Source organism: Athene noctua, chromosome 1 (genome assembly GCF_965140245.1).
Source record: "Athene noctua chromosome 1, bAthNoc1.hap1.1, whole genome shotgun sequence".
NCBI lineage: Eukaryota > Metazoa > Chordata > Aves > Strigiformes > Strigidae > Athene > Athene noctua.
Window position 1 is genome coordinate 61,621,184 of NC_134037.1, and position 24,845 is coordinate 61,646,028.

General features: G+C 39.6%; 1 protein-coding gene across 1 annotated transcript in view; it reads right to left on the minus strand.

Moving 5' to 3' along the window:
• The window catches only part of THEMIS (thymocyte selection associated), a 75,401-nt gene that overhangs the window by 3,492 nt on the left and 47,064 nt on the right, over positions 1-24,845 (minus strand). Inside the window, exon 5 of the mRNA XM_074923941.1 lies at positions 6,051-6,204. Within this exon, the coding sequence (XP_074780042.1) occupies positions 6,051-6,204 (154 nt within the window). The remainder of the gene's footprint in view (positions 1-6,050; positions 6,205-24,845) is intronic.

Below are 24,845 nucleotides of genomic sequence, written 5' to 3' on the forward strand. Positions count from 1 at the left end.
AAGCTGTAGTGATAGCAGAATCAGAGCCCGTAAAACTAATGGACTGTTCCTTCAGCTGTGATCCATCAACCATTCCTTCATGTGATGCTATAGTGTATCTTTAAAAACTGTTAAGTGCCACAATCAAAGTATTTCATATGCACTGTAGCGTTACAGTTCATGTATGGATAATGTTTATCTCCCTCTGGAACCTGCTAGCCCATTGTTTGGAAAACTTTAATCTTAAATTTAGTTTCTTAAAAAAAAAAAAAAAATCCTGAAAGAGATGTCTGTTGACCTGTTCTTTTATTCTTTAATTTTCTTCTTTGTTATTTATTTTCTAGTTTATCTTGCTGGTTTTATTGAATTCTTAGAGACACTGATTTTTACTGTTGCAATAATTCCTCTTTTTGCAGAATAAATCCTCGGTGTATCAACAGGTCTTGCAGATGAGAAAAGATTGCCACAGGTTTTAAAAAACCACATATCTCAGGCGTCATCACACCTTCCTGTAAGTGGGTAAGGAGAAAAGCCCAGGGCACCATCACCCACCTGCCACAGCTCCCAGGTGCTGCTCTGTGCAGGGCTGGTGAAGCGGAACCAGGCAGCGCTGCCAGAGAGAGGGAGAGGGGACTCAGGTGAGGTCACCTTTAGTTACCCTACACATAACGCTGCAATACCTCCTCCCTGCAAGCACTTCTACAAGCTCCTGCCTGGAGCCTCTCCATATTACGGGAGTTAAAATCAGTCATATCTAATAAACAAGGGAAATATGTAAAGATTCAGAGCCTATGAGTTCTTTTCCCTGCTGTACAGCAGCTTAGAGTTTGGTTGAGAAGAAAGCTGACTGAAAATGTTTAAATATGATTTACTAAAGTGTACTTGCCATCCTATGAAATGATGTGATCTCCGTATTTTAAGTCATTTTCCTTTTTTTTAAACTTATCTCAGAAGATGTGTCAGTCAATAATAAATTTTGTGTTCACAGCCCAAAAACCCGTAAAAAGAATCCAATTCTTTTTTAAAAGACTGTTACAGGACCATAGGAGACAAAGGATCTAATAACTGTTTTGCCCCGATCAAAGACTGAATTAAAGTGTGGAAGCTGGAGAGAGTTGTCATACATGGATACAGTAAAGGATCCCTAGTTCATATTGCTTATCCCTATGTGCCTAATTCAGAACATATTCCTGTAACTTCACTGAAGGAAAAACAGCTTTTTTCAAAATAATTCAGAATTCTATGTTCTGCTTTAAGGTTCAGGGTTTTTTATATTATGTCTAATTCATTTTAATATTAGAGCACAGCCCCATAACCAAATGTATTGCTGTAACTGATGGGACCGCAAGCTACAGCACAGGGACAGGAATTTCTTAAACCATTTTTGTTGTAAAATTTAGTAGACATTATATGTGCATCCTAAATTGCAATCAGAAGGCCCATTCCTTTTTTTCTTTCTCCAGCTCACTAGTCTCCTAAATCAAGTGCCTAAAGTCAGAATATATAAATATCTTCCCTGAAATGTCCTGACATCAATAAACAAAATCAACATAAACACTTTTTTATTGCAGGCTATAACAATTCCAGAAACCTAAGCCATGAGCAAGAAGATTAGGTAATGTTTTAGAAATTCCACTTAGAATAAATTTCAAGGTTAAAGAAAAACTGATACAGCAGATTTTTGATGAGAGTTATTATCCTGCAGATATTGCTACTATTTCTAATGAATGCAAACTCAGTCAAATATAAAAAAATAAGATGATATCTTTAGTGGCCAATTCAGGTTTAATTGCAACAGAGGAAAAAGGTTCAATTTCTTAGAAACAAAGATAATAAATCCTATCTTTATTAACATAAACTCTGTAAGGAAAGACAACAGAGGCTTTAAAATGGAGAGAAAAACATGTTACTTTTCTTTTCAGAACTATCTGGCCTTTGGTAAGAAATAGTAATTGTAACTGTTTTTTTTGAGAGCACGGATTCAACATCCTTATTAGGAATTTGAAACAGGTTGGTGCTTTGGAGGGTGGCTTAACATTCACCAGTAGAAGTTTAAAGATTAGTCAGTGAATGGTGCATTTCCTCCTACTCAAAACCCACAGGAGTGTGTCTGTGTTATTAGTCTTGACATATTTTCTAATCCATTATCTTGTGAATTAGCAGAGCAGAGTATACTCTCTGGAACAGGCAAGCTTGCTACATGCAGCAGTGGACTCATGGGGATCCCTTGGCTGGCTGGGAAGAACTGCCATATCATCTAATCCAATCTCCAGTTTAATTCTGCAGTTATCTCTGAATTAAGCCAAAGAATTTTGGACTATACTAACACATATTTCAGAAAAACCTTTAGCTTTGATTTGGGTATGTCAGTGTACAATCCATCACTGCTCTTTGGTCTAGGTTAAATCAGCCTAGCTCAAACTCACACTATACTCAAATTTAGACAAAGTGTGTACAGGGATATACTCCAAGGCAATTAAACAAGAAGCAATTTCCTAGCCTTGCAAAACAAGAAACATTATACTATCTCTTGATTTTCTATGTGTGTACTAAAAGACTGTTTGAAACCCTCAGTAACAAAGGCTATTTATCTGATCTTCTGTGAATAGTCTAAGCTAGATAATACAATATATAGGATGAACTTCAAATTAACTTATTGCAACTTTCATGAGGAATGAGTCAGGAGAGATATGACTGATGAACTTTTAAATCAGAAATATGGCTAAGAACTGGGATAGCTGGGAAGATGTAGTGCTGTGAATCTTTGCAGTACCAGAGGGAAGCAAGTCTTCAGCAGCCCAAACAACATTTTTACTCTAATACTCTTGGCCATACACCTAGGGCTGCCAGCAAAGTACTGGTGTGTAGCCATAAACTCAGGGAAATAGATAGTAAAAAAAAGAGCCTGACTGGTACCTAAAGTTTAAAAGAAATGTGTCTACTGGAAGCAGGAAGAATTAAGTCAGTAATCCACCATTACAATTGATGCGTGGGTTTCAACCAGCAGAAAATAAAACTCTGCTTTCACAGAAAGGGTACCACAACAAAGGTTAGGATCTTAATGGAATGAAGGCCAAAGGAAATAGAGCAAGAGCAACTAAGAGAAGATAAGTTAAAACTTGAAAAAGTCCATAAAATATGGTTTCTTCTCAATTAGAGTGTTTCAAAATTAAATACAAATGAAGAATTGGTTAAGAAAAATAGACTTGTGCTGAAAAGTGAAAAATATAAAAATCAAGTGCTCTTGGAGAGTCTGAAAAGGGTTTATCAAGGACATGTAAATAAGGTTTACCAGGGTAGACAAAAGACTAATGCTACTGGCTTGGAATGAAAAGAAAGAAGTCCAGCAGACTACAAGCAGGGCAGGTGGGACAGTCAGCAACATTGCCTTGTTTCACTGCAGTGCTGAAACACGTTCAGTAGAAGGTCCAAATCAAGAACAGCTGCAAAAAGTTCGAGTGTGTTTCCTAGGGTCCAGAACCACAAACTGCATGTGCTAGCAAGCAGCATCAAAGAGAAGGCAGCATGGTTAGTGGTAGCATGGTTAACAGAGTCAGCCCTCTGCCTAGGGACAGATGAAGAACCTGCTGAGAGCTTCTGAGCCAGGATTTAGTGGGCAGACCAACATGGGTGATCTCGTTGTATGTGTCTGCTACAGACACAGTGAAACATTAATGGGATGGATGATGGGACAGAGTGTCCCATCAGTGAGTGATGCAGATGATACAAAACTGGGAGGAGTGTCTGAGATGGTTGTGCTGCTATTCAGAGGGACCTGGGCAGGCTGAAGGACTGGACAGAGAGGAATGTCATGAAGTTCAGTGAAGGAAAGTGCAAGGTCCTGCACCTGGGTAAGAATAACCCCATATACCAGTACAGGCTGGGGGTGACTGACTAGAAAGCAGCTTTGCAGAGAAAAACATGGGGGTCCTGGTAGACAAGCTGACCATGAGCCAGCAATGTGTCCTTGTGGCAAAGAAGTCCAACAGCCTCTGGGGCTGCATTAGACAAAGCAGTGGCAGCAGAGATCCTTCCCCCTCTGCTCAGCACAGTGAGAGCACACCTGGAATTCTGGGTCTGGGTCTGGGCTCCCCAGTACAAGAGGGACATGGACATTCTGGAGTGAGTCCAGCAAAGGACCATTAAGGTGATCAAGGGACTGGAGCATCTGAAATAGAAGGGGAGGCTGAGAGGGCTAGGACTGTTCAGCCTGGTGAAGAGAAAGCTCAGGGAGGATCTTGTCATGCGTATAAATACTGGATAGAAAGATGTGAAGATGTAGCCAGACTCTTCTCAGTTGTGCCCATTGACAGAAGAAATATAAGCGGTAACAAATACTCTCACAGTAGGAAAATGGTTCCAGTACAAAGAATGGAAAGACTAGGGGACCTCCCAGTCCTGTTACAGAGCTGAAGCCTTAATAAAGGTGGCTCCAAACTTCTTTTCTCAGCCAAGGGATCTCAGTTTAGAAACTACTAGACAGTTCTTGTAAGAGGCACAGGAAGTCACTGTATGACTCCTTACTGCACACACCGAGTAGCTGAGTTCAGAAAAATCTTTGAAAAGTCTTGACTGTGAAACCATTATGTGACTTTAACCTGTGTGGCTTTCCCTGTCTGTGAGGAGTCTAAACCCATCAAGGAAAGCACCTACATGAGCACTGAATCCTGTGCTTGTCAATAAGCCAGTACTCAGCGTAAACTTTAAGCCTGGCTTGCTTCAGTAAGGGTGCTTTGGTCATGTTTTCTTCAGGTGGGTCTCCCCTGCTCCCCATGCCTGCCTCATCCCACCGAGACTAACCCATGCAAGTGATCCAACTGATCCCTGTAGCACGGACAGCAGCTTTCAAAGTCAAGCTCCAGTGATTTGTAGGAGTTGCCTTGGTACAAAAGAGTACAACATCAACCCATCTCAGTATTAATTTTTTTCTGGGGTTTAAACAGAGAATACCATCCTTTGTAGTTGCCAATATGGAATATCCACCGTTTACCCCTATAAAATCTAATTAAATAATTAAACAGTGGCAAAATGGAGCCTGCAGGGAGAATTTTCCAAACCACAAGATAAAAAACTTGGGATTATCTTTCAAAGCAGCTAGATACCAAAACACCTTTCAATAGCCAGTCCCAAATAATCAGTTTTCACAGCAATAAGGATTAGTGAATAGACACCACAGTAATTCTTCACTATAAAAGTTGTTTATGTTGCATTTGCAAGTTTCAATATGTGTAGTTTCAAATAGGCAGTCCTTTCTAGGAGTCTCACACACTGAATGACAAGGCAATAAAGAAAAACTTTATGGGAAGTTCTTATACTGATATCAGTTATCAGTTAAAAAATGCTGTGAGGATGAGTATTTGTGCTTTAGTCTTCCAAATGCTCAGTGTTGTAATTAATGTAATGTGTTCATATTTCAGATATAACCTGTGACTGACAGATTAATGAAATCGATTGAATTTTTTATATTAACTGCAAAGTCTTTTGGATTTGTCCTCTTATCATCTAGCTTCTCAACTTCATTATGCTTCCTTTCTGAAAAAGGAAAAACTTGAAAGATAAGGAGAAAAACTAACCAGCTATCAAAAATGCTGGGGAAATCCAAGCAAATGGTGACTTTAAAAACAATTATAGGTCAAGTAATTTGCTCAATATTATTTTTTTCTTCAAAATACAAAATCGTGAGTGGAAGACATCTTCATATCTTTAATGTAAATTGCTTTCTAGTCTTTAAAACCTGTTAGAATCAGTGGTTTTTTATAACAGATGATGTGTAAGCATCATCCTAAAGCAAAAGGAAAGTGCATCTTTTCCACACGTCTGTTCCTAAAAACTACTGAATATTCATGCTTCAGTGTCAAACAGAGTTTAATACCATGCTGCTGTTGAGAGCTTGGATGAATTTGCCTTACAGCATTTATGGAGGAAGAACAGAAATGTTCACTTTTCATCTCTTTTGACTAAGCCACAGATTCCAAGTGAAATCACGCAAGATAATCCTGTATGTAAATCATTTATCAGGGTTGGGGTTAAGCTTTGTTATATTAATACTCAAATCATAAAGCTTAACTGACCTTTAATCACACTGGTTTCCACTAATGTAGCTTTCCCAGTCATGTCCTTCTTATTCTCACGATGCACCAAATCATTTTGACAACTAACTTGTAATTCCGAAACATCGACAGCTTGATTTGAGCACAATTTCTTGGTGGTGTCTACACAGGAATTCTGAAATTACATAGAAAAGCACATTGACTTTATATGTAAATTGTTACCCCAAACTGGATGCTTTCAGAGATGTGACATGTAAGAGTGACATTCTTTGGGTTATTTCTCTGAATTTTAACCACAAATCTGTTTGTCAAAGTCATCAGTCACGTTTACCATAATGCTTGTCTTTGAGGCATGTACATCACAAAATAACATGACCAGAAGGCACTCTAGGTGAAGAAATTACTTTTAAAACATTTCTCCGGTCTTTCTTTTCTTTTTTTGGGTATATGAAGTCACGCAAACACAAGGAGGGAGATTTATGTCTCCCTTTCAGTTGATAAAGATTTCTTTCTGATTAACTATTTTTATTGTATTGATGGTTCATTTAATGAGTTCTGTTATATATTACATCACGAATTCATATAAAATCTGACATTTCAATTACATTTGACCAGTAGTGTTTATAGTATAGTGAGTATAGTTAGATGATGGGAACAGACAATTATGGAGTAATTAATTATAGTGTTATTACATTGCAGAAAGTAACTTATATGCTGCAACACTTGCATCCCTTGAAATTCAGGCTTGATACTTTCATTTCCATAATTCTGAGGTTTTTAAATTCTGAGGTTTTTATGACATAAATACTTTCAGTCAAATACATATTTTTCATCTGTGTAAATAAGAGTCAATTAAAAGTGTCAAAAAGTATGTATTCAGTGAAGATATACAGTAGCTGTAATGTAGGTACAGTCCAATTGCAATCATTATACTAGAGAGTATCTATTTTAAAAAATAATCAGTATGGATTTTCCATTCAAAATCAAACGTAGATTTTCTTCAGCAATGACAAAACTTCAGAGAAAGGTCATGTTGGTAAAAGTGACAGTAGCTACACAGTAATACTGTCTGATCTTTTCAGAATCAACTCACAGTTTGCAAAAGCACAACATGAGCCCATATTTTATGACAATCTGCCCCTTTTGAAAAAATATATCAGCTAGCAACAAGAAAGTCACCAGTAATTGAAATAGAGAGTTTGAGAGAGAGTATATTAAGAAGAACAGATGAGGATGAAATCTGTAAAATGTATGAACAGTTTTCCTCAGTGGGTGGGTCACAATATAACATACGTGGAAGATCCTCATTTTTCAGTTAGAGGAATCTATGGTAGTTTTCTCCATTTTCTAAAATAAGCATCTGCAGGGGTTGACTGAGTTACAGTGTTCAGTGCCTGTTTGTGCAGTACAGGCTGTACAATGCTGGCTAGTGCTCTCTTTGATTGCAAAAGAACCTCTGAGGTCAAGCAAAGCTTTAAGCAGTGGTGTAATTCACAAAAATCTCAGGGATTTGTACAAAAAGCAATGCAGCTTAGAAATATTTTGCAAAGAGGACAGAAATCTCAGAAGAAGTTCTTCACTGTAGAGAATTAAAATAACCCAAAGGAAAAGGCATTGTTCAAACTAGGACGATGATCGGCTGGTGTGTTGTGGAATAGCTTCACTGAGGTTACAGGACCTTTGCCTTTCTTTCACCAGCACAGCATGGCCTTGCTTTCATGTTCAGTTCTTTTCTCAGTCATCTGCACCTAAACATGCCTGTATGCACCACCTGTTTCTTTCCAGCCTGACTTGGTAATACAAACACACACTTTACAGGTAGTTATTGAGAAATGTCCACCTTCTGCTCAGGGAAAATACATGCTCAAATAGTGATTTTTCAAATCTGTCACTATACTTGTCCTATCCTCAGTATTAGTCATACTTGTTTATCACAGATGAAAGGTCTTGGGAAGGGCAGGGAAATGTTATTATTCATAGGAAGATTCTTCCTGTGTTCAAGTTATTTGGCACACTTAGCTCACAGACATCTTTCACTTAAAAGTCAGCTTTCAGGTAATGAGGGAACCTTAGTTTAAATAGTAGGCATAACAATTTTTTTTTTTTTTTGATCATTAATTCTCTTATTTTCTAGTCAGCTCCTTATTTAACATATTAATCCTAGCAATCAATATAATGAATGAGTATATTGAGATTATTTATTTTGCATTGCTCTAAGTAACTAGAAACAAGCCATGGTATCAAAACAGAAAGATCCCCTAATTAAGAAGAAGGCAGCTGACATTTGTGCTAATCTTATCAGTCATCGGCAAAACCACACACTGTGATACAATGTTACCTGGGGCACCTTGCATACAAATTAAAATATGCAGAACTCAAACATTTAAAAACAAACAGGATTAGAGAAACAGAAATGTCACTTTTGAAATCTGAAAACTGTCACTTCCGCCACTGCTGAAATCTGATATCACTTTAACATTTTTAAAAGCACTATAATTAACAGTTATACTAGAGACCAGCAGAGATAAGATCTTTTTTAAACTACACAAGAGCGATGTCTTATAGTTGTCTTTCAAATACTAGGTAGGCTTAACAGTACAAGGTTTCCATCTATGTGGAGTCGTTGTTCCACTAATTTAAAGAAGTCAGGATATCAGTCATGGTTTTCATCACTCTTAACTGCCAGAAGAAACACTAATTCCATTAAGAACCCACAATCTGCACTACAATCATTTGTTATAACAGACTACGCACGAGGAAACCCCAAATCTCAGCATTTGGAAAGTCCAACCAACAGCTACAGGTACATGAACTAAAACTTTTACCCCAGTGGCTAAGCATTGTCCATTACATCTCTAGGTTCACTCATTGTCCAGAAAAAAACTCAGAAGAGAAAGCACAAAGCCATAAAGGTAAGGTAGCCTAAGTCTGTGAAGTTCATCTGTCTTAGGAAATAGGAGGTGTTATAGCAAACAGGATACAAAAAGGTGTGAGAGCTAAGGTGAGAACTAGAGGGTTGGCCATGCATCACTTCAGTAAGAACAGGAGTTTCAGCATACTGCAGAAGCTGCCAGTGCAGTTTATCGAAGTTTCATGAACTGAAAGCACTGCAGTAGCAAACTGAGTTTCAGAGTGAATTCATTTCAGTTTGAATTCATTTCCCTTGATTACCTGAAGACCTTAATGTACTGCGTGTGCGTGCGTGTGCGTGTGCGTGTGCGTGTGTGTGTGTGTGTGTGTGTGTAAGCTCTCTCCTGCAAGCAAGGTTTCCCTCTGCTTGTCTGCTCCAGAAGAAGTGAAACCTGACAGCAGTTCTTATGCTTAGAAATGGCACTGCACAAATATTAACCCTTTGCCTGTCTACAGCCTCAGTTGCACAAAACCTGTTCCAAAAATGCCATTTTCCTCTGCAATTTAAGCATATGCTCACAGCTCCGAGGTGTGTTCTCCTCTGACTTAAAAAATTCGGACTATTAACAGTTGTCTTTCCTTTGAATTGTTGGGGCTTTTTGTTTGTTTGGTTGTTTGTTTTCTGCAATCCCTCTCTATTCCTTTTCTCCCTACATTAAGGTTTTTACTCTTTTTCTTGAGTGACCTCTTCTTCAGGATTAAGAGTTTCTGGTCTTATTAATCTTCCCTTCTCCAGGAGCTAAATTGTAATTCATGATGCACCAGCTCCTGAAATTCCCATTTCTTTGCAAGATACAGCCTAAAACTACTGAGTGCAGTCCATACACCACACATACTTCAGACAAGCAGTATTTGGACACAGCTACTCAGGAAGCCAAAAAAAATGTGCAGGAGTTGTTACAATTAAAAAAAACCGTAACTTTGGAGGTGCCCAGCAAAATTAGTATAACCGCTGAGATAGAATAGCAGAAAGATAAGCTTTTAAAACAAGTAAAAGTAAAAAAGGCTGTTAAATCTGTTTAACAAAAAAAAAAAAAAAAGTGTTCATAATACACATTATTGTTTTGGTTTCTTTTCATATTTCTTTTTCTTTTTTAAGGAAAGAAAGCCTCAACAGCATCTAGAACATTCAGAGTAAAGAAGGAGAAACAACATTTGTTTAAAGTACAGAAAAATGTGGGAGTAAATATGAAACCAACAGCTGTCATAGTCTTTGAAAATGCTGTAAGAGATGTAGTGGCATAAACCAATCTGAAAAAACTATGCTTTTCCAGACAGAAAGTCAAGCTGTTATATGATTACAGATGACTCTAGTGAAGAGGAGTACTCATTTGTTGGAGCAATCAGTGCTGGACATGGCACTACACCTTTGGAGTGCATTTATTATGAGTCACCCATGCTAGTAGATACAGATCATAAACCTTTTACTGCACTCTTTAAAGACAGCTTGGAGTGGCACTCTTTGCTGCCTTTAGAATCTCAAGCCAAAACTCTAGATATATATCTTTGCTTTGGCATATACTGCATGGGTATATTTATCTGTAAAATGCTTAATTGCTGCATGTACCTTTCAACCAGAAAAAAAAGCTATATACATAGAAAGAAAGTCTGATGAATGATTTTTGCAGTCCAAACACATTTCACTGTTTCCAGACAAAAAAAGACAATGTATCCCCACAAGCTACAAAACGATTCTGTAAGAGTCTCACAGCACTGTATTCACGGGGAAGCCCAAACCAGACTGAATGAAGCTTTAGCTTTTAATATTTCAGAGAATATTATAAGCAAATTATGGGAGAGCGGTAGAGAGAGACATATCAGTCTAAGTTAGACAGGGTATTCATAGTTGCTGGTTTATAGAGAAGACTTATGAGTTTCAGAGCAACCTACACAATGACAACCTATCTATATCATTCTTTCTCCAACCTTCATTATATCTGCATGACTTTCTGCAGGGACAGTTTGGAACTGCACTGAATCAGAGAAGAATCACAGGTTTTGATTCCCATATTGTATCAATACAGGTTATGTGCTATAGCAATCAGAGCCTTAGACCACCCTGAAACACCGATCTGAATTATTTCTGGTTTGCAAGAGCATAAACTGGAGTAACTACATTCTAGAGTAACTACATTGGTCAGATTTACACCAATATTAGTGAGAATAAAATTTCATCCACTGTATGACTAGAAGTAGGAATGGGTACTTCCACCTAACAGATGGGAAACACAAATTCAAGTAATGGAAATACCAACATGGAAAGTGCTGACACCTCTCTGGAAATTTGCATTATTATGGCAGACAGTTAGCATTGATCTATTCCACTTGAAAGGAAACAATTACCTTTAGATTATTAGTCATTTGTATCCCAAGGTAGCCTTCTTGCATGATCTACTGGCAAGCCAACTCATCTTGCACATCAAGGTAATTTTTGCAAGGGCACAGTATACCCACAGTTAAGGGTGCTGACAAGGGTCTACGATTTTGTAGTAAAGAATTTTAACAGTCTTCCCCATTGCACTGATTCCAGCACATGATATCAAGCCTTCATTTTCCACAGTCCACTGGAGTGTGGAAAAGGAGAAGAGCTAGTTAGAAGATGCTTCAGAAAGGCCACGGGCAATAAAGAAGATCCTCATTTAGCCTCATTAACATACAGGATGGGAGTACATCGGAGAATTATTATACTACTCATAAAGTAGTATAAACTACAGGTGAACTATTTTTGCCAAAGAAGGGGTCAAGGTTATATCATTTCAAAGACAGGAACAAAATTACATTAGTTGGTGAGTTCTCTGCCTGAAAGGGGCATGAAACATCTGAGCAAATTAAGGTTTTTTGATCAGGGTTCAAGCTCTTAACAGGTTTCTCCCTCACAAGGTACTTTCTGTGCATGCCTACAATATCATAATTAATTTGACTTTCATTGGCAGTAGTTTGGGTTTTCCCAAGGACCGAGAAGGGGAAGGCTATGTCATAAAGTCATGCTAGATTGTAGGCAGGTTCCACTGTAGGCTCATTCTTGGGGTTCAAACAGTGTATTTAAAAAGCATTATTTTTGTAACAGTGGGGACAGAATTAGTTAATCCTCATTCAGCACTTGAATATTTGGATTTAAAAAACAAAATAGAGCAGGAGGTCATGATCTAGTTGTATCCATTTCTACAAAAAAAAAAAAAAAAAAAAAAGTGAATAACGCATCAAACCGAATGGCCTTGGAGAAGTCAACGACCCGCGGACCGTTCCGCATTTTTCCCCGCTCGCAGTTCCTCTGTCATCTTGGCCAAACACTCCGACGACACACCGACAAAAAAAAATTTTAAAAAGAAGAAGCGGCGAGGGAAACGCCACTTCTGCGGGCGGGGAGCCGTGTTTGGGGAGGGGAGGGGAGGGGGGTGCGGGGACACAGGGCCCTCGCGCGGGGATGGCGGCGGGTGTCGCGCCGCGGGCGGGCGCCGGCACCGGGCGCCGCGGGCCGCTAGGTGGCGCTGCCCCCCCGCCGGATGGCCGCCGCCCCGCCGGGCCTGCCCGCGCAAACCGCCCCGGCAACGGCCGGCGCCTCGGCGCCTGCACGGGAAGGAACAACTTGGCCCGCAAACTCTCCTCTGACACAGATACCTCCTTCTGGACCCGCAAACTCTCCTCTGACACAGATACCTCCTTCTGGACCCGCAAACTCTCCTCTGACACAGATACCTCCTTCTGGACCGCCCCTTTCCTCCCCCCCCCCCCCCTCCAATTTGAAAGTACAAACACAACAAATTTCGCGGCTGTACCTGGGTCTGGGCAGAAAGAAAATACTCCTGTTCAGATTTTATTATTTTTTTGGAAGGTGATACGTGGTGAAATGTTAAAATCTGATAATTAAACAGGGTGAGGATTAATAATTTGAAGGGAGTAACAAACTGGGGGGGGGGGGGGGGGGAGGGATCTAGCCATCAGAATGACCTTTAAAGGAGGGCTGCAGTATGGGCACGGTACACGCTTTTCAAGAAATTTTCATGAGGTCTTTAAGGAGGTCATTAAATACTGCTACTCTTCACTGACAGTTCCCACAGTTCAGGTAAATCTACAGATGATTGAGACAAAATAAGTTGCATTATGTTATTAATAAAAAAAACATGCAAGGGTGTACCGCTATTACATTCTACTAAAATTCTTTGCTTGCTCCAGAAATTCAGAGCCCCAAGCTTTCTGCTCTTAATCCAATGACTTTCATGTACTCATTCACTGCTCACAGTACTCATTTAATCATTTATTGTTGAATGAGACCTTTTCCAAAATCTGTCCCATAATAGTACAGAGTATGTCTCAAGAGATTTTAAAATGAAGCTTTGCTACCAAAGGGTCTTTTATGTCAATGGGTAACTAGAGCTGTCAGCCTCTTTTCCCAGACATTTTTCTCCTGCTCTGTGTGTGTACAAGCAAAAGAGAACAGAAAATGATGTTGGGCACCCTTGAGTGGCCTGGGACAAAACAATGCCTGTGTTGGCCAGCACAAAATCACCAGGCTTACACCTTCAGCTATTAGTGTTACAAATCAGAAGGATGTTTTAAAATCTTTTTAGCAATAGTGCAAATACAAAATATAGAACTGCATAATGCCCTCCCAGCTCCATGTCCTCCCTCTCCTCTCACTGCTAAATACAGAAATGGGGGAGTGCTTGATCCTCAGAGAAGAGAACAGCTTTTTCATATACATCTGTCATGTATATGTAATCATTACATTTATTTTTGCAGATAAGTCTTTATCTTAAGGCCTGTTTTCTTCTGAGTACTTAGTCTTAAACAGCATTTTCTTTATTCAACACACTGTGCAGTGGAAGGTAAGTATTGTTGTCTGTGTTTTCCATGCTGGCAAATAGAAATGTGCTATTTCCCACATAGCTTCGAAGAGTGGGTAGGAACCAGTGGGGTCCCCCCAGCTGTCCTCTTTCCATGGACCCTGCCTCTTCACTGCCCTGCCTTCGCTGCCAGCAGCACTGCCTGCCTGCCCTGCCCCGGGACTGCAGCCACACTCGTAGGCGCTCAGCTACAGAAATTAGGCCTGAGCTGTCTCATATTGGGCAATGAAACACAGTTAGCAGCCACCTGTGAAAATCCTGGTTTCCATGGCATTCACAGCGTGAGAAGGCAACCGTGAAAGGAAGCGAGAAGAGGACCCCATTGTTTGATGGAGAGTCCCGATGCCTTAACCCCAAGGCAAGCTTTGCTCTTCTCCTGGGCTACTTGCCCACTAAGCATTGAAGTTCTTAGGAGAAAAAAAGTGTAAATCCGAAATGTAAATTATTAAGATCTGTTTCTGTATTACAAATACATCTCACCTCGGCAAATGGAAGTGCTTGTTTGTTCAAAGACTATGAAATGTTGCATTTTGTGAAATCACCACTTAAGCAGAAGATGCGAATTCTTCTCATTTATCTTAATGGGACATTAACTGGAAATTTAATTACAAGGGAAAGCTAATTATCTGCAGGTTTGCCAAACTGCAAATGGAATCTACTCAATAGAATGAAATCTGAATGCTGAAGCTGATGCAAACATAAGTGCAGTTTAGTGCGGGGAAAATTTGAATTGAAACCAAATGAAAAGAACGAAATTTCCTGTAACTCCTGACAGAGAACCTCAAACAAGTCACTCCTCACTGCACCGTTCCCTCGACTGTCTCCCCCTCAGTCCTCAGATCTTCTCTGCCCCTAAAAAATGAAATAACAGCCATATAGGTTCAGGTCAAAATGCATCTCACTCAGTGCCTTTTCTTCCGTCGCCCTAAGCAGATGCCAAGGAAGAATAAGGACAGAGCAAGGCGATCTGCTACCTCCAAATACACACTCAGCCTCTTACTATTTTCAGCTCAGGGAATTTCCTGAGTTTGACGTGGTTTGTCTGTTAGTAACTCTCAAAGGGTCTTTGTTCCAAGTATTTGTCCAGTCTCCCCTTGAACTCCTGATCCACTTCCAGCCTTGTTCTGGCTCCCCTTGGTCTGAATGTATCCTGCCCCATTTCCTCTAATTGTGGCCCTGCAGAGAGTGGGGAGGGGGAAGAGAAGGGGAGAAAGATTTTTAAAATAAATTGTTTCCAAGTTCTTACTGCTATGTTGCCCCTCCTAGCATGAGTCTGCAAGTCCAGCTGCAGAGCTCACACTGTGCTTCCTCTTACTGCATGACAGAAAACACTGTGCGTGGCAGACAGCAGCCTCAGGAAAGCAGCAGGACACCACGTTGGTAGGAATTAAATACTTCAGACCAGATTCATATCTCAAAAACCAGGTGTAAATCTGGAGTCACTCCCCCCAGTTTGGAAGAATTATTCTGGATTTACTCAGTCACGGCTGAATTTAGCATCAGGCTTCTTATTTTTCAAAATCACCTGGTTTCCAGGCCACAGTGGGGAATGTAACAGTAGGAGTGAAAGGAAAAATGGGTTATTTTATTAGTAAAATGCATTCCTATTCTAACAGGTATTTCTGCAACATTTGTATCCCTTCAAGAATTTTGCCTTCTCACACACATATACACATATAAATGTTCACAGAGGTAGGAGTATATAAATATTTCAGCTTACCTACGAGAAGCCAGCCTGTTTTGGCATAAAGAAACTATTCTGCCCCATTTTTCACTTCCCTCTTTTTTCTTTATTCTCTGAATTCACTTGCAGCTGTGTTAAACTGCACATCAGTGGTTAGCAAACCTGGCCAAGTCACAGGGGGTTTTGGTTTGTTGTCAATACTGAAAAATGTCCTGGCAAGGAGCTGGATTCTTCCGCATCAGGAAGGACATTTGAATTCTGGAACTTCTGGCAAATTTGGAAGTGTCTACCCCCCAGAAAAGATTCACTTCTAATTACAAGTACTTATCAAAACTATTACAAGGGAACTTTTCGGCCTGTTTCTGTCTGTTGACATTTTAGATTTCAAATTTCTTCAGTTCACTGTGGGGAACAAAAAGTAAGAAGAGGAAAGACTTGCAAGGGTGTTTTCTCTCTGGTATCAAAATGAAATTGTGAATACAATGTGCTCACTTCTGCCTCCCACTCCCCTCGCTGAATCACCCTCCCTCCTGGGCACTGGATCTGGCTGGAGCTACCGGAGGTCTGAGAGCTCTCCCTGGTTTGTCTCCATGGCAAATGGCAGTCCCTGGTCAGCAGCCAGACTGAACACACTCCATTTCTAGGTTCTTTCCAGAGAGTTGGGTTTGTAGGACAGACTTGGCAATCAGAGGTCTTCAGAGCTATGCCTCTGTGGCATTTGTAAGGCCTTTTATGCCCATTCAAAAAGAGACAGGTGTGAAGAAAGGATCTGTACAAATCCCAACCTATTATTTCTTGTGTCAGCGTTAAAATTTGGTTTGCAGAAAAACAACTGTCATCCTAATAAGGGGCATGGAAAACTGTGATGGTGGTACTTCACTCGTACACAAAGAAATGTTGACTATCAGAAGAAGGTTCATATCCACTCATCTGGAAGTCAAGGCCTGTAACACACATGTTCATGTTAATGCATAATGGGTTAGTTCCTAAGACACAGGTAGATATGCTGTACCACAGGCTTCTTCCAGCACAGCACCACTGTGCTTTGCCTCCTATATCTTCTTCCTGGTGGTTACATGGCAATTATGTGTTTTCTTCCCTTGCAGTGACTGTGAAGGTATCCTTGACACTCATTTCTGTTGCTCCTAAAGGAACTATTCTGGAGACAGTAGTTACTCATTTTCAATGTATTCTGTTTATTTAGGATACTATTAAAAAGATGAGCATAAAAACGTACCCACCTTCTGTGCTGCAAAACTATGGCTTAAGTTATAGCTAAAGTAAAATACAGGTAAACTAAAATTCTACCAGTATTGCCTCTTAAAATTATACTGGCTTTCACACTGAAACTGGAGATAAATCAGATGAGAATGGATTAAGCACAATCTAAATCTAAAATTGTTTCACAACTACAAAACATATAAAACAATGGAAAAGCCACACATGGGAGAGAAGAAAGAGGAAGTCACTTCGGAAAGAGAAGCTTTTTCTTTTACACAATTCCTCAAAGTTATTTCAACTGGGAAATAAATCACATATTTTTTGTGAACATTAACACTCTTGTGTAAACCAAATGCACATACTATTCCCTGTTTGGAACTGAATATTTCAGAAAGGAAACAGAAAACGGACCTCCAAACTGTTCACCACCTTGCCATCCTTGCAAATTCTACATATTTGTATTCTGTGATCAGTAAACATCATGCCTAACAAGGAAACAACATGGAGTCTTGTCAGATATGCCACACTCCCTCCCCCAGCTCATGGTGAAAAGCGAAGGCTGTGTTCACTGCGAGGGACTGCCAACACGGGATCTCAGAGCAAACAAGATCTCTTCAGCTGGTCTCTGAGGACACATGCCAACAACTCAGGTGGACTGGCTGAAACAGTGTGCTGTGTTGTCATTTTTTAGCCATTGTATTATTGTTCCTGAAGAGGCTGAGAGATCTATGTTTTAAGCTCTTAGAGGAGCTATCAGAACTGGGGTGTAGAAGCATCCTATCATGAATGTTGGGCAGTGCTACTGTTGGGCAATGCTTGGGCCTTCATGGCTACTGCTGAATCTTAGTTCAAACTCTCTCTGCAGGAGTTTGGAGAGGATCAGTAATGGCACAATCCTTCACAAGCAGGTAAGAAACCCTCTGAGAAATTTTGACCTCTAGCCAGTCTTCAGCCTGGATCACTTGATTTTTCAAGACTGTCTGGCTCAAAATAACATGCCCAGTGTTGAGAGGGTACCCCTGACTGGTCAGCTGAAACAGGTCAGCTCCTACACACCATCAAGGAAGTTAAGACAAACTTGAAGGTATAAACAATATGTCTTCATTGCTCTGATCTTTTGCATGTATCATACAGGGCAGGCAAGTACTTCCAGTTGAGACAAAAGGTCTGGGTGAATCACATGGTGAATACATGATCTATATTTGATGATCTCATTATTGTTCTCACACTGTCCTTGGGGAATATTGGTCTTCAAGCTTACAGGAAGGACCAAAAGATCTCTTTCATTTTCAGTCCCTGGGACAATCTCTTGCTTATGTTCTCAGTGCATGGCATTATCAGGATACAACTTGTCTCCTGGTGAGCTCTCCTGGCACTGATGATGAAGCTGACAAAACTGTGTTCAAAACAAATAGATTTCAGCAAACTGGTCGCTCCTGCCTGTTTACATGCACAGTCATGTTCCCACTTACCTGTCTTGAGCAGACAAATTCTTTGTAGTCCACCTATCAGTGACAATGTTCTTGCCACAGCTTTGGTAGATTGGATGTGAAGTCTGTTAAGTAAATATTGATGCTTTGCAAGTATAATTAAGAGAATCATGCTTTTCCAGGAGCCAACACCTGTGGTTTATTTTTGTTGGACACAGAAAGGTCTATGATAAAATCTTTTAAGGTACTTAAATATTTAGGTAATTTTTAGGCCTTTAGGGTGGATTTTATTCTCAGTCAGACAGCATGCATGATGAATAGGTCTCCTTTCTCTGATTGCCTCTTTCTGATATGGGACAATTTCTCCATTATAGAATGATAGTTCAGCTATAGTAACAGTTGGTTTGCTCGTCTTAAAAATAAGAGAATTGAGATTTCATTAATCTCACTGAAGGTTTTTTTCTCACATCTGTTCATTGAGTGCAGTAGCTCAAAAGGAGAGCATGACATTTCAGCCATTTTAAGTATGCATTTGTCTTAAAAACTAATGATACCCCAATAAAACCTTGGTTGTTAGTTCCACCATTCTGCAGATGACACTAATGATTACTCAGCCCTGAAAGTGGATGTTGCTTCTTCCCAGTTCACATTCATTTGTATTCAGAATATGTCCAACTTCATGAAATATTGTCTGAACTTTGCATATAGTCTCAAGGTACTAAACCAGGCCTTTTAAACCACTTCTTTAATATTTTTCTGGAAGGCCCTATGTGCAGAAGACATTCTAAATGATAAGTATTTGCATTTCCTAGCCAAAATAATGAAGTCAGTAATTCTATACTATGCTTACAAAGCCCAAGAAGACATCCACACTGGGAGGTTTTTAAGCACTGTTGCAGCTGATCAGTTCATTAAAGAGCTCTTGGCATGGATAGTCCTGGTGTGTCCTGTGTCTAGGCACAGACACAACAGTTAAATTCTGAGCTGTCAGGGCAAACACATACATCTTCAGAGAGCTTTGCCACAGTGACCACAGATATACACCAGATAGAAGATTCTCTGAGCAAATAAATAATTGCTTGGTAGACAATGCTTCAAACTATTGACAAGAAAGTGCTTTTCAGTTTGCTCTGAGGACAAAGGGCTGTGTAACTCTCACGAGTTTGGTCACAGAGGAATGCTTTGGTTTCTGCAGTCCACTGAATTACCTTGGAATTTAGAAAAGGTTTTATTTCTGCAGCCTAAATTTTTATCTCATTCAGTCCTTGAACAAAGCTTAATTGTTCATTTGCTTTTCAGTTCAGCAGCCAGCCTTTAAAAATATAATGCTGTCTTCTCCTGGGGCTTCCTGCTCAACATTCACAAGGTCATCTGGTTCCTTTTTTCTGCTGTTGATACTTTCTTTTCATGAGATGGAAATTGAGATGACCCCAAGCAAGCTCACAGAAGGTTTTAAAAGACATTATTATGACATCAGTCTTACGCCAGTCTTGAGAGGTAATATTTGTAGTCTTAATATCTGCACAAGAAAGACAACTTTCTCACTCTTGCCAACAGCAAGTAGTTCAAACATACAGACTACACCTCCCCTCAACAGTATGTGTCACACATAGGATTATTAGTAAAGTTTTCATGGCCAACATCTTAGAGGGGTTGTAAGCAGTGTCTCAGGCTGGTCTCCCAGATGTGCCAACTCAGCTCTCATGCTTCAGCTCCAGGACTCAAAAGGAGAGTTTGTCTGATCAAACTGGCACTGTTGGCAGCAGCAGGACCTTTTTTTCTCAGCTGAAATGACTGCTGATCTCCAGCCTCCCTTCCTTTACTTCATCTGGTTTCCAAAATGGTGGCAGGCAGGAGAGAAGGAGGCTGGGCTCTTGGCTCCTGGTGGCAGGAGTTAGTTGTTGCTGCCTCAGGAAACTGCCCAGTGCATCCAGCCAGAAACACAGGGCTTGGGGAAGAAAGACTCACCACAGCCATCTGGGAGAAGACATTTCTCTCTCCAGAGCCGCTCTTTTCTCTTTCACCAAAAATACAGATTGTGGAAGTACGGTGCTGTGGAGGGGCATGGCATTGAACAGATGCAAAAATGTTCCAGCACTGGAGAGTCTGGGCTCTCTCCCAGCTGTGCCTTCGGTCAGCTCCCATGAGCATATCAGGACTGCTGTAGATCATGCAAACGAAGAGGCATGTGGCAGAAGTGAAATTGTCTGAGCAGAAACAAAATGGCAAACCTGAAATGACCCCAGCCAAGTCACAGAAAGATAAGGTGGCCGTTGCTTGTTTCAAACTGGTTGAAAAACAGCTTGCTGAGAGTTAAATGAAAGCAGAAAAAAAAAAAAAAAAAAAAAAAAAAAAAAGGCACCTCAAAAGCATTTGGCTGATTTTGGCTATTGTTATCTTCTTGACCCAGTGAGAAACAGATTAATGCAAGAAAAATATCTAATCAGATGGAGTAAATTAGTCTATTAAAATCAGTGTGCATCCTTGTGTGAGTACAGCTATGCTCATTCCTAATTGTTTACAGGAGCAAAGCCTTAGAGGCTTTGACCCTGCCAACACATTCACACATACTTAAGTTTACCGGGGTGAACAATCCCATTTGGCAAATGGAAAATCTCACCGTGGTATTATTGTACTTGCCTAACAGTTGGCAAGATCGGGACCTTGGACTCAATGTTTTCTACAGTAAAGCATATTTTTGGCACTAAGGAATTGATAGAAGGTAGCCAAATAATCTATCAGATACACAAAACCTGGATGTCTTAAACCAAGAAGTATTCAGGGAAGGAACTATATTTTTCCACAGATGAGGTCAGTGTTTAACATATTGCAGGTGCTACCAAAATTCAAATAATAAATAGAGAAAATAACTTGGCATCATTTATTTATTTGTTTCTTTGTGGATTTATGAGAAGGCTGACAAGAATAAAAGAAGAAAGTACAGCTTTTTATCATTAATTCTGAGGTTTAATAGTCTTTTATTTACTTTGGTGCAGAAAACTTCAAAACTATCAAATCCATCTATATTTTCTGGGTACCTGGTGACATTTGAAAGCTTACATAAATAATGCAGATCTCAGGTTGGCCTCAACCTCCAACACTTATTTCAGCTTCTTGGATAACTAATAAGATCAACAGCAGGTGACACTGCATGTGACAGTGGCTCTTGGGAGAAAATTCTCTAATCTACCTGGAGCTGGCCTAAAATCTCTCATTAATTTCACATGGATCATCAGAGAGCATCTGTGAGGTAGCACAGGTCTGTGGATGACACAACCCTGCTTGCCAGCAGAAACCTTCCCTTCAGCACTACTCATTTCCTAAGACATACACTCTCAAACTCTGCATTCTTGGAAACAAAATGATGTAAATTAAAAAGCTGTGTCCTAGGCAACCTGAGGATGCTCCCAATGCCTCTTTCAGAGCCAGAATTTATCAGGTCAGCAACTTTTGACTCCTCCTAGCCCATTTGGCCACCTTATAACCAGCACGTTAGCAACAAGGGAAACATACCCCTCTGTGACAGTAACTGGCTCCCTTTTGAGGCCCCATTTTACATTGGCATAGCAAAAAGAAGTTACAATGCAAGTAAGAGCTAGACCCAGGGAGGAGTAAGAAGCCCCACTTGCAGTGTAGAGCTTTTTGAAGCCAGGGAGTTACACCATGCTCTGGTTTCAGCACATCTTTGTAGGAGGTGGTCTATGTGGTTTTGTGACACAAAAGTTTCATTTTAAGTTTAGGTCGTTGGGTGAAAGAAGACATTTGAGAAGAAATTGGGTGATTTACACATATTTTGAAAGCTCCACACATACCTTTGAATCACACAAATTATTCACTGAACTGCCTGGTTTCTAGTCCAAAGTAGAATTTCACTGGAATTTTCCAGTAAAATTTCTAAGAGCTTGAATTTTGATCCATTTTATATACATTTGAGATTTTTTTAAAAAAACAGTAAGAAAAGATTTAGTATTTTTAACCACTTTATTTCAGTAGTAATCACTTCTGCAGATTAATTTAGTAAATGTTGCATAAACATTAGAATTTAATATTAGTAAAACTGCAGTACAAAGTTTCCTTTTATTTTCTTCCAGAAAAAATAGTTTTCAACATTCATATAGTCTGAAGAAGAAAGCAGAGACTATAAAATACTCTGATGATAAAAGCAGTATTACCGATAGAAATTTCAAGGTTTAAGTAGTCATCACATATCTCTTACAAACTTAAGAATATTCTTTATAGCAATTTCATAATGTAGCTATCTAAAACTTCTATATTAAGCCCTGGATTCAAGCAGGTATTCATTTTTTGTGACTTTACAGGTACAATTGGTACATTGCTCCTGGCAGACTGGCAAGATAGCACACAGGAATTATCTCATTTAACTGTAGATCAATGCCATGACTGCAACTATAAAATTGTAGGCAAATTGTAAGTAACTACAAGGTTATTATCAATCACTTTTAGCTCTGCAGTGGCACAGGAGAGAGGACAGATACCCTAATAGGCTCTCTGCTGAGTACATTTCATTAATATACTCTGTTTTCTTCCAGAGTCTTGCACATCTCTTGCTCCTAACGGCTACTTTTGTCTTGCTAGTGGTAAAAGTAGGGTTCAAGTAAATACATCAGAATCAGTGATGCTTCTCTGCTTATAGACAAAAAGGTTTAATTAGCTATTTATTGTTTGTTAGAAATTTATCACATGGTCATTTGATAAAATCAACCAATATCCTCCTGCTCTCACTTGATAATTATTAGGTCACAGCCCTAAGTGAACCAAAAGGCCATAGTGGGTTTCCAGTATATACAGATGTTATGTTACTGAACATAGTAGTGTTACAGAGGTGTAAAATCAAAAGGCTGGTCAAACCCCAATACAGTTCCTCAACAACTGATCAGATTTTAACAGATAACCCATAGGGGCAGGAATGGAGCCACAAGCTTTGTCACTGATGCACATTATCAATGGCTGCAAAGTAATTTAAAGATTTAAAGCAGTAATACAGAGAGTAGACTTTACCCTCTGTTAAAATAACATTTTTTGCCCATCTCAAATGTTTCCTTTTAAAATTACCTTTTAAAAAACATTTATTTCATTCCTGACCAAAATCCTTCAGGTAGTTCTCTGACTTCAGCTCTCTCATGGCCATAGTGGTAGTTAATATTTTGGGCCAGGGACATTTGTAACATGCATTGTCACAAAAGGGTCTCTTGAGGATTTTACTCCAGGGGAGAACTGAGTACAGTAGTCACTTGCTCCAGGATTTCTTCTTACCTGCCTATATTTCATCTTTTCACCATAAAGAGAGGAAGAGGAGGGGTCTCCAGGAAAGTAATGTGGCAAATTTGTTTCTGCTACCCATCCAAAAGTGTCTGTCATTTAAGAAAAGAGCTGTCTAGTGATGATGTCCAACTAATTCAGAATAATTTTGCAAAAATAATGCCTAATAGCATTTCACAAGGCTATTCTAACACAGAACTTCTTACTAGGCCTTGATGTAGATGTATAGAGACAAATTACAACCTTGTGACAAGTTCATCCTTCCAAGGACATCATTAATTCAACCTGAACAACAAACCGTTGACTTAATAAATACTACGGATGTTGTAAATGCAGTTTATAGGTTGGTGGTTTGACAAACTTTGTGTCTGGCATCTTAGTCTATTTTTCTCCCCCAAAACTGCAGAGAAAAAGTCCTGTCCAGAGATTTAATTCAGGACAAAACAGGTCTGCTAGCCAAGAAACCTAGCCACTAACCTGCTGAGTGACTGCAGGCAAGTCATCTGCTCTCTGTTCCCTCTGCCATGTGTTCTCCATCTATTTAGAGCATAAGGATGTCTTCTGGGACTGCCACTCACTGCGTGTTTCTGCAGAGCTCAGAGACCCCAAAACCCTCCCTCCACATGGACCTGTAGGTAATACAATGACTGTAAACATCCATGCAAGAGATCTTTACCATCACACCATTTCCTAGTGGAATTTCATTTAATCCAAATATCCCACTCTTATTTTCAGTGATTGGGCAAGGCAAGTCCCCAGGTGTGAGAAGCCCTCCAGCTGCCTAGAAACTGAAGTTACAGACAGCTGCAGTAGTACTAAATACCTCCCCAGGATCCTTCTAGCTAGCAGTAGTCTTTTGTTCTCATTTCTTTTCATATTACCCTTATACAGTCCTCTTGCATAGCCAATACTAACCTGAAAAATGTGAAGAAGAAAAAAAATCAAGCTTGCCTTAGTTAATTTGTATTGACAACGTAGACACAGACACACATTTTATATATTTATATATAACGTCTATATATTTATAAAATATACACATTTTGCATACAGAATGCTGGAAACTTTCTAAATCAAGCAGAGATCTGAGGTCAGAGAAATTCCACTAAGTTATGGTCAAGGGTGTAAAGATGAACTAATTTAAATACAGTCTGTGAATAAAGAAAACTGCTTTCATCTCTGTACGTACTATTGAGAGAATCCTGTCTCCAGCAACCAACTTCATCATCAAAAAGCATCAAAATGCAGTGTCCTTGCAGATGTGTATTTATCTGAACCCAAATATATTAAAACCTCTGACAAAACGTAAAACTGATTCCTCAAGACAAAGAGTTGCCTTTTGTGAGGGTTCACCGTATAGTCTGGTCACCATGACAATAATTACCAACTGGCTCACAGTGTTATCTGAGACACCGCAGGGACCTGACTTACACAAAAGAGAAAGCAGAAT